The following is a 20,000-nucleotide window of genomic DNA, read 5'->3' on the forward strand; positions in this document are numbered from 1 at the left end:
CCCGCCCACTCTCTGAGTGGAGCTTCAGGAAGCTTCAGAGTATAATAATCAGGCTAACACAGATGCGTTCTTCGGGTCTACATTTTTAAATAGAATAACTTTCAAACACTTTCATGGAACAAGAACAGAATTAGAAGTTCTATACCCGTGACCGAGGGGAAGTATATCCCCACCAGTAGCGTGAAGTAGGTTCCGATGTCGTTGAACACATACGGGTAGTCCATGTCGCGGGAGTTCTCCTGCGCCGGTGGCACAGACGGCTGACTTTTCTTCTCCACCAGTATACCGGCCGGACCATAGTCCCCCCACAGGTTATCTGCATAGGAGACACGTCGCATTGATATTTATTGAAATTGAAATGTATTGAAATTGATAGTAGTTTCTGGCACATGATAAAAATCCTCTTCGCCATCGCATGCATCATAGTGTTCATTTTGACAGCAATTTCTTTATTATTTTTTTTAGTCGTAGTCTTTTGAATAAAGAAATTCCATTTAGTTTTAGTCACAATTTAAAGTCACCTGAAATGTTTTAGCGTTGGTTATGAGTTAAAGGGCCACTTCACCCCTTATGCAACCAGATCTTATTTTAGATCTGGTTGACATTTCAGCCACAACGCCATGTTCATGACCAAGATTGGTCATGAAACTGTGGTCTCACTTCCTTCCTGGACTACAAGTCACACCTCTACGCAGCCTCCCGCCTCTCCGCAAGGGGGAGGCAGTACACCAAAGCATTATGGTCATTGTAGGAATTCAGCTATCCAGTCAAACTCCACAGTCAAACACAATACAACTTCAATATTTCTCTGTGTTCATGAATCGCACGTCAGAACGGTCAGACTTTATCGGTGTATATAATACACTAAACTCTACACTAGGAAATGTACAAACAGCTGTGTGAATGAGGCCTACTGTGTCCACATATGGAGATGACAGCATGATAGTGACTTCATAGTGCTGATGAACAAAAGCAAAAGGAACACATGACCACGTATATACATCATCCCACAATGACATCACAACCATGTAATCTGTCCTTTAAAATGCATTGTCAAAGAGACAAAATCCCCCTGAAGACTATTACGAAACGTTGACCGGAAGGCGTGTTGTGAGATGTTTCGTTGGACGGTACATCTGAGCGGAGGTCCAAAGAGGAGATCATACCAAGCTGCTGTCACAGTGGAGCACAACGTGTACTCCTTTGGAGGAGAGGACAGCGACGACAGTGATGACAGCGACGGCAGTGATCACACTGAGGTCCTCGTCTTCAACACGGTGTCTTTGCGCTGGACAGAATTGTCCCCGAAAGGAGAACGTCCCTCCAGCCGCCGGAGGTACACGGCTGTGCTGATAGAATATACCGTCTACATCTGGGGAGGTTATACTGTCAAAACAACGGAGTGCTGCAACGTGCTTTATGCCTTTGATGTCGACACCCACAGATGGTTCAAGCCCCAGGTTTCTGGAACTGTTCCAGCGGAAAGGCACGGCCACTCAGCATGTGTCCTGGGGAAGGTCATGTACATCCACGGAGGATATTACCATCGTGAAACTGATATCTACAAGATGGACACCGCCACAATGGTCTGGACTTTAATTAACACCAGTGGCACACCGCATCGTTCATCAAGTCACTCTGCCACCATCATCGGGACAAAGATGTTTGTAGTTGGGGGATTAACGACATCAGACGTCAGTGTGTTCGACACAGAGATCAACCACTGGCTGATAATTCCTCCAGTACAGATTCTTGAAAGACCCTATGGTCATTCAGCCATTTTCTACAATGGAGAGCTGTACATATTTGGTGGCCACATTTTGTACAAGAATGTAAGTGATCTGTGGAAATTCAACCCAGAATTCAACTCCTGTACGCAGGTTGAGCCCAAGGGGGAAGGCCCGACTGCCACATTTAGGATGTGCTGCTGCATGGTGGGAGACCGTATCGTTCTCTTTGGAGCAGACAGCAAACCTGATGACCTGTACATTCTAGATTTAAGTCCTAGTCTGAAGACGTTATGTAAGCTAGCTGTTAATCAGTACGGTCTGGAATGGTCTGGACTACCACACAACGTCAGGTGGGAACTGGCAGCCATGACTAACCAACAGCAACAAATAAAATAACATAGATTGCCCCATGGAAAGAGATAAAGGGGGATTAGGGGATAGTACCCCTCAAAAAACAAAACAAACAAAAAAATCAAACCCATGTGAAGTGACTAGTGAGGGGCGCTCTCATCATCGTACATCATCATGCATCATCTCATACTGGCCAATCAGAATGCCCGTTGCCACAAATCTATGTCATTATTTGGAGGACATTTGGCCTAATTTCTCCTTTCATTGTCAATGGCAAATATTGAGACATGTGGGGTCAAAAGCTGTATATCGTTGCTGTCGGGAGGAAACCTCATAACTCCATTTTTGAGGTTTTAGATTTTTCAATCAGTGCTATTGAACACCCTTTACGTCTGTGTGTTGTTTCGAAAATATTGAACCAATGGAAAGTAGTAAAAAGTGCTTTGGACAAAACCTCTTAACTCCATTGGACCCTCAGAATGTCTGCTAAAGCAACTAACTCCACCAACTCTCCCCCTCTCATGGAAGTAACTGACAATATATAAAGTTACAACACCAACTTTGATGAGGCTGTATTGCCGTTTTAAAAATATAAGGTTTTCTTAATTTCCTGAAAAATTTATATTTTTCATTTCCTGAAAAAAAATATATTTTCATTTCCTGAAGAATGAACATTTTAGAGTTATGAGGTTTCCTCCTGACAGCAGAGATATAGAGGGTATGCGCGTGACATCATCATCATACCAGGAAGTTATGCGGAAATGCCTACTGAGTGGCAAAAAACTACTTTCTGGCCTTGACAGCCCATACATTCAAACAGAAAAGTCATATTTGATTGCATTAAATTACTTTAATCAACATTAAACTCACTTTGTCACTCACTTTGACACTCGATTTGCCACTCGATCTGCCATTCACTTTATGCATGCGCATACCCTCTATGAAGCTAACCCCCAGAGGTCAGTGTTGAGTCTTACTTCTTCCTGATGAAAGTCTGAACAGACACAGGATTCTCTTCTCCATGGTCACAGCTGGACCCAAATCGTAACGCGCGCCTAGCGACGGCTGCGTTACCTCGACAATGAGCTCTCCTTAACTACTATATCATCATTGTTGACCACTTGGTGGTCAACAATGAAAGCCATGACAGCTTCTGATGATTTAATAGTGAATTGGATATCATTTTGCAGTTAACCCGTTTTGACCTGAGATCAGATTCTAAAAATGTCTTCTACATCCTGACAGTTTTCTGAAAAAGCTATGTTTCTATGGCAGTCGTTCTTCGATTTTTCAATAGCTAAAGCGTAACATAATGCTAACACCAAAAGGGGTTCCTGGGAGGCATACTATGGTCCGACGGAGCATTGGTTCGACATGCGTCCGCACCTCGGACTAGCGCCCGGTTATGGTTAGGTTAGGGTTTGAGGTGGGTTGTCGTTTTTCGGACCGATGACTAGTCGAACCAAAGTACTGCACCCAGGCGAGCTGCCTTATTCCACCTTGACAGTAGTCAAGGTGGGATATCACTAGTGCCTGGATGACCTGGACAGCAGATGTTAGAGTTAAAAACTCAGCACATCTCCTAATCATGGACAATTTTTTTCGTCATGTTAGATGACTGTCTAATGTAACCCCAAGTAGTTTTGTTTCATCTACATGCTCAATTGCAAAAATCTCTCAGATTCAAATTCAGTTGGGGTTTTGACTTGAGCATATAATATATGCTGTGATCCAAATACAATGGATTTAGTCTTTGAGATGTTCAGGACCATCCTCTTGTTCACCACCCACTCTGATATGTATTGTAGTTCCTTGTTGAGAGCTACAGACAGATCTTCCACATCCGTAGCAGACATATACAAAGCAGTGTCATCAGAACACATGGCTATATTGGCCCTGTCTAAGACCAGTGGCATGTCATGTGTAAATATAGTGAACAACAAAGGCAACAAAGCAACTCCCTTGTGGAATTCCACAGTGGACATGTTTAGTGTCTGAGAGACTCCCATTGTGGTATACTCTCTGTGATCTGCTGGATAAATAGCCTTTTATCCAACTTAGTGCAGATAAGGTCAAAGTAAAACCATAACATGACGGTTTGTCAAGCAGCAGATTGTGATCAATAATGTCAGGCAGGCAGGCAGACAGACAGACAGACAGACAGACAGACAGACAGACAGACAGACAGACAGACAGACAGACAGGACCTCTAATGACGCCACTCAGCAGGCCAGGTATGCCCTGGATCTCGCTGACGTTGTTGGACTGGAAGTAGGGGTCACAGCTGCTGTTGAGGTGCCTGTCGTGGCAGAACTGAGCCCAGAGGTCGGTGGTGAGCGTCTGGTTGTTCGCCCCGACCTCCACCTTGAGGCACGTCCCAAAGTCCAGGTTCTTGAGAGAGCGGTTCCCCAACAGACAGATGCTGCAGAGAAGGAAGAAGGGCGGATATTTGATAATATAACCAGCGGTTGGGAAAAAGTACTCAAATGTTTTACTTTTACCCATTTTAGACCCGAGGACGGTTCTACAGATGTCTTCTAAATCCTGACAGTTTTTTGAAAGATCCCATGTTTCTATGTCAGTCGTTCTCATACATTTCCATGTCAAGGTCTCCCAAAAATATATGTAATTGGCCCACCGACCCCCCCATCTGAGAATATGTTTGTTCCAGGGACCCCCTCCCAAGAAGCAAAGATTTGAGTTAAAAACGTTCGCTCTGAAAGAATATATATTCAAAGATTTGGACTACATTTTTCAAAAATAGCAGACCTACGGTACAAGCTCATAGCGCGGCACCGAGCTTGTAGATCTGCTATTTTTCAATAGCTAAAGTATAACATAATGCTTAAAACACCAAAAGGGGTTCCCGCCCAAAATGGGTTAAGTAAAAGTATCAATACGGCAATATAAAAATACTCCGTTACAGGTAAAAGCCCGGGATTCAAAATTTACTTGAGTAAAAGTACGGTATAGTAACGGTATTGGTATCAAAATGCACTTAAGTAGAACGTACTCATTGTGCAGAATGTCTCATTTCAACTTTCAAATAAACATCTTTTAAAAATAGCAGATCTACAAGCTCATAATGTGTCGCATTTCAAATGCCACGAAATGTACCGGTATATAGGGCTGAAGTGGTTAATGTATGTTTTGCAACTAATCAAAGTAACTAGTAACTAAAGTTTTCAAATAAATGCAGGGGAGTAAAAGTACAACATTTAGTAGAAGTAAAAGTAGTGGAAATTGGAAATACTCAAGTAAAGTACAAATACCTGCAGTACTTAAGTAAATGTACTTAGTTACTTTCCACCACTGGCAGGTTGTGTACCGTGCGTGTGTCGTTGTACTCACGGGAAGTTGGGCGGCTCGATGGCCGTCTTGATGACGCCGGCGTAGATGGCCATGATGGACAGCACCACGCAGGACAGGAACACCAGGGCGAGCTTGTTCACATACCTGTGGTGGAGGACAAGGATTAGGACACTGTGTGTGTGTGCGTGCGTGCGTGTGTACACATGCTTGGGTGCACGTGTGCGTGTACACTCACTTCACCCCGATGAACACCACCAGAGCCATGAGAGCCAGGCAGCAGGTGCCGTAGACGCGCATGTTGTTGAGCATCGCCAGGTTCTCGTCTTCCTTCTTCTCCGCCTCGAATATGGCCGCCGTGGGAACGATGTACGTCTACGCGGAGAGAGGAAACGGAGAGAGACAAAGAGAGACAGAGAGAGAGAGAGAGAGAGGGAGGAGGATAATTTAATAATTTAAGCATAATATATACTCCATAGCATGACAGTGTCAATTGCCGACAAGAATTGCTTTTCAAAGACATTCTTCCTTCACAGGTGATACTGATGATACAAATTAAGGCTCTGTTCCATTTAGTGTGCAGTGGTTCTCAAACCTTTTAATTTCACGGTGTACAAATGGAACCAAATGGACCATTACGGGGCCATTTGGAACCCACTCAAGGACACTTTGAGACCCACTGGTGTAGCAGAGTGTTTCCAGTGAGCCGACATGCACAGTAGCAGCACCCTGACTCTGTTTGACCAGAATGGAACAGAGCCTTCATTAGTATCATCGGTAACACCTGTGAAAAAAGTAGGGAAGGGGCCCAAGTTCTTTCTACAATGGCGTGTGTGCATGGAGCCCATTGCAACAGTGCACTTCACAACAACTTTCTATAAATCTCTGTAAACATGGACTGCACTTGGAACTACTTTACTACTCCTTTCTTTTACTATTTATTTTCACATGGCTGTGTGGGGACATTTTTCAATATTTCTTGGACGACCACCAATCCAACTGACTTCCGGGACCAACCCGAGGGAACATATCGCTCTGTGATTTACGCACCCGTAGTTTGAGGTCGATAGTTCATGCGCTTCTCAAGATACACGGGACACACACACTCGCTCACACGCAGACATTTTCGTGAAATTATAGAAGGATACGATAGACAATATATCATTTTATTTGTTCTTCAGTTTTATGTAAAGCTAGCCTGACACTCTTTCTAAAGAGATGAGACCCTGAACCTTTGTTTTGATTAAGTGCTTTATAAAGATTATTATCATTATTATTATTATTATTATTAGCAGTAAGACGCCCTGAGGGCGAGAAGCGACCTCACCCTTTAACATACCAGTAATATCTCTATGGTGCCCAGGATGTACATGGATCCAGCGAAGGTGGTCCCGAGGTAGAAACAGAGACCCACTGCTCCTCCAAACTCTGGACCCAAAGATCTGGAGATCATGTAGTAGGAGCCACCAGCTATAGGGAGAACATGGGCTGCGTTTGAAAACGACCAGCAAGGATTCCTTGACATGTAAACTTGTCCCCCCCATCCCTAATTCCTTTAGTAAGTAAACTTTTTGTTTCCTATATGTCCAGATTCTCGCAGAGGGACAATATATAATAACCAATAAGCCAAATAGATGCATTACACCTCAGTGAACGTCATCTATTAAATCATACACAGTAAAATCCTACTAGTAATTTACAAAAGGATGAATTTCCGACGTCTTTTATCCCCCGGAAGTACCAAAACCAATAACAGTAATGTAATGTATTATAATTACAATGTAAGATTAGTAGTCAATGGGCTACAACAACCACCAAAAACCCCAGGATGGTCATTTAAAAACCCAATTTTGGTGGCGGTTTCTTGTTTGGACAAAAACCCTCTCTCTCCATCCACTACCAAAAAGGCAACTGTTTTTCAATTGCCTCGTATTGACATTTAAAGGTATATTCAGTGATTTGACTTAATTCAAATATCACTTATTTTTTCTTTTTTTCTGGATAATCCTCCCTACTATAGAGTGTGCTGACCATATAAGGAGTTCCTCCCTGTCCCCAGTGAGCCCCTGGGGTCAAAAAACCCTAGTTTCAGTGTTGGTGGCGGGTGGCAAAACCTTCATCCAATCAGGATGAGTGGGGCCTTCCTCCAATCATGATCGAGTGGGGGTGGGCCTTGGTGCACGTGCTGTTGGCCTGTTGCACTTCCCCCCACTGTAGAGCGTGCATGTGCACATTTTGTTACCCGGGCGGTTTTCCAAATCACCCAAATCACTGAATGCTCCTTTAATGTATTCAATTCTTATTTTAAAGGAAAAGTGTCATGTTTTAGATTGTTATTAGAGAAAGTAAAAGATGACTGTTATTATTATTTTTTTAATTTGCTTCTTTCTTTCGTTTTAATCTATTTTTTTTTTACAGCAATTTCTTTATTGTTATTTGCTCTGGTCCTACTAGACCCCAGGAAATTACATCTGGCCACAAAAGATCACGGGATCTACTGAATGTGAAAGGAGATACTAGGGGGCTCCCATACTGTGTTGTAGGCTTAATATGACAGTTTGTCACCTCCCCCTTCAAATGAAAAAATTAAAATAATATAACACTCTTTTACTTTCTCGAATAACAACCTAAAACATGAACCTTGGTTGGAAAAAACCCCCAAAGTTGTCCTTTAAGCGTTGTCGTGGTAAAAAGGAAGTTGGCAGTCCAAAACTATTTAGCATTAATGCGAACAAGTGTGTAAAGGATCAAAACATACCTGGCACAACTCCATTGGTTGCTATGGCGCTCATGGAAATGGCCGTTAACATGGTCTACACAAGGAAAAGAGTCATTAATTTCATTAAACAATGGATAGAACGAGAGTGTTTGGTGTATGTGTGTGTGTGTGTGTGTGTGTGTGTGTGTGTGTGCATGCATATTGTTCTTGTGTTTTCTGTTTTCAATTAATCTATCATGGTTAAAATGGAGTTTAAAGTTATAATGGGTTTGTATAGGAAGGGGGCGGGGCAGCTAAAATGAATATCGAATATCTAAATACTGAATTAAGCAACTTAAAAACCGTCTGGGGTGTTCACATAAGCCAGAGTAGACGATAAAATGACCAAAAGTTGTTTTGAAAGTGAAATATCCCTTTACTAATTGTACCCTGCTTCCGCCACCAATGGTCATTTCCGTTTGATTTCCACGGCCACGGGTTGTAGGAGGGTCGGTGTTCTGTGCTCAGAGCTACTCACGCAGGCGCAGCACAGCAGGACGATGGCGAGCGAGCCCATGATGCCCGCCGTGCCCACGATCCAGGGGAGACGCAGGAACAGGATGACCCCCAGGATGTTCTGCATGCACGGCAGGTACACCCCGATGAACGTACCCATCTGGGGACCCTGGGGAGAGGAAACACAAGCAAGATTGTATACTAGTATATAACTCTGCTGTCGGGAAGAAACCACTTAACTCCAAAATGTTCATTTTTCAGGACATGAAAGAAAACCTTATTTTGAAAACGAAGCAATACTGCCTCATCAAAGTTGGTGTTGTTGTTAATGTTTGTTAATTAATTTCTTGACAGGAAGTAGCTCATAACATGTCTACGGTGGATTTTTATGAACAAAAACTTTACAGATTGAGAAGAGGATAATCCAAGTTTTTCGTACAGCTGCAATGTTGGCGAGTTTGACGTTGTTTAAAATAATTAGATAGGACACTTCTGTTTGGATGCATGGGTTGACAATGGGAGGTTGCACCTAGTTAGCACCTTGCTGGCAAGATGGCAGCCGTGTGCATAAGATCAATAGACAGCTATGTGTAACCCTGGCTGGCTGTGTCCCTGGGGCTGAGCACGGAAATAGAATATCTTCACCACCAAGTGTCACTGTTGCACAGCCTAACACACCACCAAGTGTCACTGTTTCGCGCACGCACGCACGCACGCACGCACGCACGCACGCACGCACGCACACACACACACACACACACAGACGCACACACACACACAGCTTGTGTGCTTGTAGATCTGCTATTTTGTTTTAATCGTGAAAACGAATATATATATGAATATATATTATTTCGCAGTGAACGTTTTTAACTCATGTCTTTGCTTCTTGGGGGGTCCTTGGAGTTAGAACCACATATTTTCAGATGGGGGTCCGGCGGTCCGCGGCCTATTACATATAGTTTTTGGGGTCCTTGCCATGAAAAAGTTTGAAAACCGCTGACATAGAAACATAGGGTTTTCAGAAAACTGTTACGATTTAGAAGACTTTTTTTTATAGAATCGGCCTGTAGATCGGCTATTTTCACTAATGTGGGTCCCAGAGGAATGTCTAATTTGTCTTTTGGGTCGCAGGCTAAAACGTTTGGGAAGCACTGCTGTAGGTTGCTGACATTAAACGAATGCAGCTCTCTTGGAGCCGAAAGCATTGTTATTATTACTTCTTTTTCATCCGTGCAATGGATTGGAGTTAATCTTTAACTCCTGACATGATAATGGTCCAATACAACAAAATATCTTAAAAGGTTTCATGACATTACTTTTCATTTATTTTTCTTTTAGGTTGTATGACCTCAACTACACCCACACAACCTGAACTTTGAACATTCAGTGGATTTTCTGTGGTCTGGGATTTTCTCTGTGTCTGTGAAGCCTTTTGAGGTGCAATGAAAACAGGCAAAACAGTGAAAATAGTGACATCTGCTGGCAAATCCCATTGTCATATATGGGATTTGCATACACATCACACTCCCAGACCACAGAAAATCTACTGAATGTTAAAAGTTCAGGTTTTTTGGGTGCAATTAAGCTCAGAAAACCTAAAAAAATAAACAATACAAATAAAAATAATAATTTTTAATGTCACAATCCCTTTAAAAGGACTATTGGCATTGGTTTAGCTGCACAGATTGACTATAACTCAGTGTACTTGACCTTTTCCCCAAAGTTAACAGCGATACATTTATTTTCTTACCTGTAAAGAACTGAACTATGCTTGATAGATAAATCAGTGATATACAGTCACTACATGATTCGGGTAAATTCTGTTAACCTTATTCAGGTAAATTCTGTAACGTTTTAATGAGTGGAGAAAATGTAAATAAACATGAAATATAATCTAAACAAAAATAAAGCCATTAATGGACCACTTCACCACTTTTCAACTTATCTTCATATAATAGGTCCTCACTAATAATCATGAAAAAATGGCGCAATTCTTCTACTCGGTCTGTGTCTCATAGGAGGGCTGTGGGCAGTTCAGAAACCGTCCTCCAGTGACATCATCGACGGGGAATACAAGCTAATAGAAACTGCAGGCTTTCTAGTCCTGAAAAGTTGCAAAAATGGAAGCCATCGTTCTCACGATAATGAAAATCTAAACATTTTTGTAAACAAATCTTGTTTAAAAAAAATTCTGCCTAATGATGATGTCACTGGAGGACGGTTTCTAAACTGCCCACAGCCCTCCTATGAGACACAGACTAAGTAGGAAACAAATCGTGCCATTTTATCATGATTATTAGTGAGGACCTATTATATGAAGATATGTTGAAAAGTGGTGAAGTGGTCCTTTAACAGATAAATTGTCTACGATCATGAATTGTGGCTAAAGCTGTGAATACACAACAGTGAGATGCATTGATGGACAGATAATGTTTCTTTAAGAAGCAGCTCCATAAACAAGTCAATGAAAAATTAATTGATTCCAAAGTTCGTATTGTATTGATTTGTGTTGTGATGTGATTCTCAATGTGCACGCCCTGTCTCAGAGCATTGCACTCATAGGCGGTGGTGGAAAGTAACTAAGCACATTTGCTTAAGTGCTATACTTAAGAAGTACAATGTTGAGGTAGAAGGGAGTTCCACCGCACCTCAAGCCAATCTGGTGCATCAGAGACAGGACAGGTAGCAAGAGGAAGGAAGGCACTCACCGGAGCAACTCAGACAGTTTAAGTCCTTTTAAATTCACAGGGAAGTAGCTAAATTACCCAGGGAAGTAGCTGAGCACAGGTGCTCATTTTCAGCAACGCCCTGCACATAGAAACACACAGACAGATACACACACTAAAACCTGGGAGCTGACCAGTACAACTACAGTCTTGTACTGTTGGCCACTAAGCAGCTCCAGGGGGAGCAGTTGGGGGTTCAGTGCCTTGCTCAAGGGCACTTCAGCGGTGTTGGGTGAGTGATGACAATCACTTCCCCACACAGATTTTTCCTGCCCGTCCGGGGAATCGAACCGGCAACCTTTCGGCAACAAGGGCACTCCTCTAACCCTTAGGCCACCGTTGTTACTTGCACCCTGTGAATTAACAAGGGCTTAAAACTGTCTGAGTTGCTCCAGTGCCTCCTTTTGAGGTATTTGTACTTTACTCGAGTATTTCCGATTTCCAGGTACTTTTACTTCTACTCCACTACTATGGCTGAGCTCACACCTTTAATGCAATTCTTGTGCTCGTTGGATCAATGCTGTGTTGTGTCATGGCCACCCAATGCATTTCCAATGGAGGTCACATGGTTTGACACAACATTGTGTTGTGTGAGGGGGAGGGGCGCAGTCGTCCGCCCCTCCCCCTCACACAACACAATGTTGGGTCAAACCATGTGACCTCCATTGGAAATACATTGGGCGGCCATGACACAACACAACATGCATCCAACGAGCATCCAACGAGCACGAGAATTGCATGAAAGGTGTGAGCTCAGCCTATCTCAGAAGCAAATATTGTACTTTTACTCCACTAGAGTTATTTGAAAACTTTAGTTACTAGTTACTTTGGAGTTTTTGATTATTATTACAAAACATACAGTAACCACTTCAGCACTATATACATTTTGGCCATTTGAAAATATGCTACAAGCTCGCAATTGCGAGCTCGTCTATTTTCTAAATATTTATAGACATTTTAAAACTTGAGACATTCTGCACAATGACTACTTTTAACTTTTGGTACTTTAAGAACATTTTGATGCCAATACTTTTGTACTTTTATGCAACCACATTTTGAATTCTGGACTTTTACTTGTAACAGAGTATTTCTATATTACAGTATTGTTACTTAACTTACTGTAAGTAAAACATTTGAGTACTTTTCCCCACCCCTGCTCAAAGGTATTAATTAGTGGTAGTGTCAGGAGGACTGCTGGGCGATAGGACTCAGAGAACACAATGTTGGGATACAGTTTCATTCTTTTGGCTACTCTTTTTTAGCACGTTCTATTTATAACACGGTCCAATTGGAACTCTGCTTTGAAGTTCTCTCTGTTGCAGTGTCAATATTTTCAGAATAGTTTGATTTAGTCTTAGTCTTTTGAATAACACAACATTTAGTCTTAGTCCTATTTAGTCTTCTGAAATTGTTTAGTCTTAGTCGACTAAATATCAACTAAATAGCAATATCGTGTTTCCGGGGAAACACGACGGGAAAACACGACCATGCTTGTCTGGTTAGATGAACGGTAATCTGGAAGTCTGGGTGAGGTCTGGTCAGGCTGGTTTCCCGTTACGATAAGCTTGAGCAGAGTTACTTTACTTTACGTTATCTGTTTATTTCGACGTACGGGACAAGCATATTCATGAATATTACAAACAAATGCAACGTAAATACGCCGGAATTAGCAAAGATGCTAAATTTCAACCGCAATTCCCACACAAAACATAAAAACGAAACGGGTGGGACTCTCTTTTTTGCCGAGCGTGGGAGTCCTTCTAGTAGTAACCGGCTACTACTAACAGGGCGGGGTTATATAACCTCACAAAAACTATGCCTAAAGCTAACCCTAACCTCACAAAAACTATGCCTATCCTAACCCTAACCTGTAAAACAAACGCCCCTCAGCGACCATCGACTCCCACATCACCGTTAAATTACGAGACAAGGCATAAAAACCAAACATACAAGAAACAAAGTACAAGGTATAAAGTTTAGCAGTTCCTGGTACTGTTCCTGATTTAGCTGAATAATGTCTCTTCTTCCTGCTTCTGGATGACCTCTGACCTGCCCCACGGATATACTAGTTTATATCCATAAGAAGTGGTGTAAAGTAACTAAGTACATTTAAGTACTGTACTTAAGTACAATTTTGAGGCATTTGTAATTTACTTGAATATTTCCAGTAGGCCTAATTTAATTTCCACTACATCTCAGAAAGCGCAAATATTGCACTTTTACTCCACTACATTTATTTGACAACTTTAGTTACTAGTTACTTTATTTGTAGATTTTGATTTTGATTAGAAAACATACATTAACCATGTCATTACATTCCTGGATACATTTCAGCCATTTGAAAATAGCCGATCTATACATTCACAATGCGTTGCGATGCGACGCATTGTGAACTTGTAGATCGGCTATATTCAAAGTATATATTTTCAACTTGATATGGGACATTCTGCAATATGAGTACTTTTACTTTTACTACTTTAAGTACATTTTGAACTTTAAGGGGTTTAGCATGGACGAAAATAGAGCCCTCGGTGTTTGTCTGTACCGTTTACATCTCTGACTAATGAAGTAATCAATCAATCAATCAATCAATCAATCAATCAAATGGGCAAACCGCAGAGATTCGTATGGCCTTGGTGGAGGTCTGCAGCACTCTAACTCCATTCTAGTTACAATAGCCTGTCTCAAACCTCAGACACAAACTCAAAGAAAGCAACAACAATTGATCCGAACCATGTGTTACTTACCGTTTTATGACTCATGAGGACGACCAGCGTTTGCTCTCTCTTCTTACATGGTTCCTCCATTAAGAGAACTGCCCTGTGTTGTTCTGTGGAGCTCCCTGTGTCTCTCATCTCCTCCCTCGTGTGTCTCTCTCTCTCTCCCTCTCTCTGGCCTCCTCTCGCCCTCACTTAAGTAATAACGCACAGCTCTCACTGCCTCAATATATCACTTGTTTATCATGTGAAAAGTGTTGCTCCATATCTTCTTCACTGGTCACACACTGACTGAATGTCTAATTACTTCCTGGTCTTCAACAAGGAGAACGGTGTGCAGCTGCAGTAACTTAACGACTTCACTTAACCCCATTTAGACCCGAGGACGCTTTAAACCACTTAAAACCCTTATTTTAAACTTTTAGCTGTTGAAAAATAGCAGATCTACAAGCTCGTAGTGCGGCACCGAGTGCCACGCTACGAGCTTGTAGATCTGCTATTTTTTTTTTAAATCGTGAAAATGTGACGCAAAACTATATATTACGTTTTTAACTCAAATATTTGCTTCTGGAGGGTCCCTGGAAGCACATATTTATAGTTGGGGGTCCCAAATAACTATTTTTGTGAATGTTCACCATGCCCGAAATAGGGGCGCCAGTTCAAAGTGGTTAACACATTCTGGACGGGAACCCTCTTTTGGTGTTTTAAGCATTATGTTATACTTTAGCTGTTGAAAAATAGCAGATCTACAAGCTCATAGCACGGCACAGAGTGCCGCACTGCGAGCTTGTAGATCTGCTATTTTTGAAAAATCGTGAACATGTGACGCAAATCTTTGAATATATATTCTTTCAGAGTGAACGTTTGTAACTCAAATATTTGCGATCTGGGAGGGTCCCTGAAACAACATATTTTGAGATGGGGTTGGCGGCCAAATACATATATATTTGGGGTCCATGACATGTAATACTTTGAGATCCACTGACATAGAAACATAGGTTTTTCAGAAAACTGGATTTGGAAAATTTAGGATTTAGAAGACATTTGTTAAATCGAGCTCAAGTCTAAATGGGTTAAAATAAAACCCACACACATCATCCCCACTAGTAAAATAAAAAGATGACACCATACCGTGACAGTGTTGTCTGCTTCCTCATGTTCCCTGACGCCTTGGGGTAGGTTGGTGTAGTTGGCCAATTTACTGAGAAGAGACGCCACCATGGGATTACTGTCAATCTCCTCCTACAAGGAGAAAGCATGGAGGGATGGATTTAGTAAATACATTTACTTAAACATCTAAAATTTGCCACGGACAAGACCAAGTCGTCGCCACAGACACGTTTGTCCGCATACGTCGGACGTGTTGACGACCCCTGGGCTTCAACTCTCGTCGTCAAGCGTTGCCGTCATACTACGTCATGAGTCGGAATGAGGCCTTACCTCAAACAAGGCCATGTTTTTGCCATCGTAGTAGTGTCCTCTGTCATCGTCGATGAAAGGACTGGACTCTCTGTTGCTCTCATCTGTTAAAAGGGACAGTTGGACAGACAGACAGACGGACACAACAACAGATGTTGATGATAGTTACAGTGATAATAATAATAACAACGGGAGTTATTGCCACTGTAGGTCGCAGTTTACTATGAAAACCTGCATCTCGCATCCGTCACGCCTCGTGACACGCTCCATATACGGCCAATACAGAGTTCATTCCATATGTTCGATCTGACCTCATCAAACCCTGTGCAGAAATGCATTCCTTATGTTGATCTGACCTCGTCAAACCCTTAGATCTCCATATATGGAGCTGACCTGTTCTGACATTCCATATGTTGATTTGACCTCCTCAAACCATGTACACTCAAGACACACTCCATATATGGCACGTGTCATGGAGAAGACTGGATGATAACCTAGATCTGCATATATGGAGCCAGCAACTCTACATCTGACCTCACGGATACCAGATTAATAGTTTAACTCCTGCTTCTTAAATGTGCCGTATTAAGAAGCTCTGTTGTTTCAGCGCAAGGTCGCTTCTCGCCCTCAGGGCATCTTACTGGTAGTAGACAACACAACAAGACAAACGGAGTGAAAATCCAAAAGACCAAATGATGCTGGCTCCATATATGCAGATCTAGCTGATTATGCAGTCTTCTCCATGTAAGGCTATCCAGGGTTTGATGAGGTCAGTGTCGTGATCTTCATATATGGAGCGTGAAGGACTGACGACCATATATGGTGGCGTGACGAGGACTTACAACCATAAATGGAGGCGTGAGGGACGGACGGACGGACTACCGTAGGTCGCAATAATGTTCTAACAAAGTGAAATCATGACGTTAAAGATCCCCACAGCACTTGGGGGACAAGGAGTGAGCTTCAATTGGACTTATTTCACCCCTAGTACGAGTCATGAACCGCTCAAAATGTGCAGTGTCACACTATGACTTCTCTTGTGAACACCGCGCTCTGACTTCTGTTGCGAAATCCACTCAAAAGAACATCATAGAAAACAAAGGTGATGGATCGCACACAGTGCCACGGGTAAATTTAAATTATTTTTATTTTCTACATCACAGACAGACGTTTCGGCTATCCAGCCTTCATCAGTAGGTGCGTTTCCATAAAGCCTTTTTTTTGCGCATTAAGGTTCTTTCGCAAAATCTCCTGGATGGAAACACCTCAAAATGCGCATATATCGCTTTTAACAGTTGGAAAAGAAAAAAACACATGCGATGGTGAGTAGCCTATAGTGGACTTGTGGAGTGATCGAACGGGAGGGTGGGTGGGATGTGGATACATAAATTATTAAATTTACACACTCGAGTCTCGAAGCCTCTGTCTGCAGGCTGAGGCTCTTTTGCTCTCCCCGGTGAGGGCGTTCGCCGTTGATCATGAACTTAGATCGGTGATATTTCTCCTAAACAGCTCGGAACTAAACGGACGAGAGGAGACTAGTCAAAATGGAAATGTACTGTCAAGTCGCAGGGCAGGGGTCCCGATCGTCCCTGTACTTTGAAAACGAAACTATACCAGCCCCTGTCTAGACAAAAACACACGCCTATTTATTTAACAGACAGCCTGTTTTAAAGACAGCCTGTCCCAGTGGCCCATCTGGACAGCGGACTTCATGCAGACCAACTTGAATAGCCTAAAAGAACGTCAAATGCACCGTGGTGAAGAACAAATCAGAGATGTGTGTGTGTGTGTGTGTGTGTGTGAGTGACATGATCAAATAATCGTGTAAGATTATCCTGTAGTGTGTGATGCAGATGCTATCAGATTTCAGACATCAAACGGTAAAATAAATGTCAGATAATATGCGCCTCTCTGTGCGTCTCACTTGACTGGCAAATAGCGCCATCTAGGCCTACTGCTTATTTAATATCTCCAAAGAAGCGCATTTTGTCAGTGGATGGAAACAAGAAAAATACGCTTTTCTTTTTTCGAATTACTTACTTATTCCTTCCTATTTTCGAAATGTTTTGATGGAAACCCACCTACTGTCACTCTATTGCCTGTTCTTTTTGTATTCCTGCTAGGAACCTGAGACCTTACAGCGGTAGAGAGATACATGAAGCATGAAGCATGAAGCATGAATAGATTGTATTGTAGCTGTGCACTTGACATATACGCTGTATTATATAGTTTTTGAGGGGCGCCAGCCCCTCCTATATACAGGTTTAATGTTTGTCTTTCCTAGACAGAGCGGACGTAGAATACGCACATGGACAGGCTGGGTGCTGGGCTAAAGAAACTTCAGCAGATGGTAATTTTTTTCCATAGTTGCGTTTCTTTTTTGTGGCTCGTTTTGAAAATTGAACAAGCCAATATTTATTTGATGTACTGTATGTATTATAAATACCCATAGGTTTGGGCGAGTGTGAATCACATTGAGTGACAGAATGGGTCTGGTGTCTCTACTTATTTAGCCCTAGGGCTAAAGTATGTGTGTAATAGTAATAAATAAATGACCAAAACATTCATTATTATAGACAAACATAGTATTGATAATGATAAATGCATCATTTTATTAGGATTATATGGCCATATCATTGGGCTTGTTTTGGCTTGTTTTTCAAAGGGAGATTTGACTTATTTCTCTAGCAAGAGTTGTCTTGTTTTTGGCTTGTTTGTGAAGGTGGGTTGGCTTATTTCTCTCACGAGAGTTGGCAACTCTCTGGTCAATACAGCTACTGCTGTTATTATCAGCCCTGAGGCTGATATGAAGAATAAAGAATCATCCTCTCTATCCTCTTATCACTCACCCATGGGAAAATAAAGGTTGGCTATATGTGATTAACCACATGAACCCCAGCAGTGTCTCTATTCGGGGGCAAACATTTTAGCACCAATGGCAGATCTACGAGCCCACAAGGTGTCACGCTGCGATGCATTGTGAGCTTGTAGATCGGGTATTTTCGGGAAAATGGTGCATTTAGACATGATGAGTTGAGGGTGTTGAGGGAAGAAGGAGGGGGCCTATAGTACACGCCAATGTGGATGTCTGGTCAACTATTAGTATTTTAACCCATTTTGACCTGGGAACGTCAGTCAGTGGTTCTCAAACTATTTAATGTCAAGGACCCCTAGAATTATATGTATTTGGCCGCCGACCCCCATCTGAAAAAATGTTGTTCCAGGGACCCCCCCCCCCCCCCCCCCCCCCCAGAAGCAAAGATTTGAGCTAAAAACGAACGCTCTGAAAGAATATATTCAAACATTTGGGCCACATTTTCACGATTTTTCAATAGCTAAAGCATAACATAATGCTTAAAAACACCAAAAGGGGTTCCCGCCCAAAATGGGTTAATAGATTGATTGGCACATACTATAGGACAGGTTGTCACCTTGGGGACCGGGCACAGGAGAAAGCGCTCTAGCACTGACTCGCAACCCTCTCAGATTACTACATGTCCAGCCCATTTTAGAATCCTGTGGTCAGCCATATACATTATCTGGTCCTTTGAATATGGTGTCACATATCTGACATGAGATATGATTGATTTCTCTCACCAAAAATGCAAATGACTGAAGTGTGAAGGCATCACTGGTAGGATGTAATCAAATGTGTGGTTTTTTTTTCCTAGCATGCATTCTAGTACTATTTTGCCGAATTTAGCATTCAGGGCTTCCTTTCACTCGCTGAAAAGTGTGAAAATCTGATTTTAACCCATTTTGGGCGGGAACCCATTTTGGTGTTTTAAGCATTATGTTATACTTTAGTGATTGAAAAAATAGCAGATCTACAAGCTCATTTGAATATTTGAATTTGAACATTTGAATTTGCAATATAGAAACACTCCGTTACAAGTAAAAATCTACAACCAAAAATGTACCTAAAGTACCAAAAGTAGAAAGAACCCATTGTGCAGAATGTACCATTTCAAGTTATCAAATGTATACAGCTATGAGCTTGTAGGTCTGCTATTTTTGAAAAATCGTGAAAATGCGGCACAAATCTTTGAATATACTTTCAGAGTGAGCGTTTTAAACTAAATTCTTTGCTTCTGGGAGGTTCCTGGAACACCATATTTTCAGATGGGGGTCGGCGGCCAATTACATATAATTTCTTGGGTCCTTGACATGAAATATTGAGCACCATTGACATAGAAACAGTCAGGATTTAGAAGACATTTTTAAAATGTTGACGTCAGGCCTAAATGGGTTAAGAATCGAAGTATATCGAAATGTAGCAACATTGACTTTGTATTGTATTGTTTTGCAATGCAAATAATCGATTGTATCAATACTAAGTACTTGTGCGTTGTATTTAGCAATTTTAAGAAGAAAAAAGAAAAAGGCTTAATTACTAATTTACTAAATTGTTAGGGAGCTCTGTGATTGAAGTTGGCAAAGTGCTACAGTTAGGCAGCTCTGTGACTGAAGTTTGCTACAATGGGGGAGTTCTGCGTTTGACATTTATAAACAAACCCTGTTGCACAAAATG

At 41.9% G+C, this 20,000-nt stretch overlaps 1 protein-coding gene across 3 annotated transcripts in view; it reads right to left on the bottom strand.

Moving 5' to 3' along the window:
- Positions 1-20,000, bottom strand: part of LOC306912414 (solute carrier family 12 member 7-like) — a gene marked incomplete at its 5' end in the record, with an annotated part of 63,083 nt that overhangs the window by 25,915 nt on the left and 17,168 nt on the right. For all 3 annotated transcript variants that reach the window (XM_079488615.1, XM_079488614.1, XM_079488616.1), the window contains 9 exons: positions 146-316; positions 4,289-4,503; positions 5,433-5,537; positions 5,629-5,765; positions 6,730-6,860; positions 8,149-8,203; positions 8,627-8,773; positions 15,179-15,289; positions 15,488-15,570. In XM_079488615.1, coding sequence (XP_079344741.1) covers positions 146-316; positions 4,289-4,503; positions 5,433-5,537; positions 5,629-5,765; positions 6,730-6,860; positions 8,149-8,203; positions 8,627-8,773; positions 15,179-15,289; positions 15,488-15,570 — 1,155 coding nt within the window. The remainder of the gene's footprint in view (positions 1-145; positions 317-4,288; positions 4,504-5,432; positions 5,538-5,628; positions 5,766-6,729; positions 6,861-8,148; positions 8,204-8,626; positions 8,774-15,178; positions 15,290-15,487; positions 15,571-20,000) is intronic.

The sequence above is a fragment of the Electrona antarctica genome, assembly GCF_951216825.1.
Source record: "Electrona antarctica genome assembly, chromosome: 19".
NCBI lineage: Eukaryota > Metazoa > Chordata > Actinopteri > Myctophiformes > Myctophidae > Electrona > Electrona antarctica.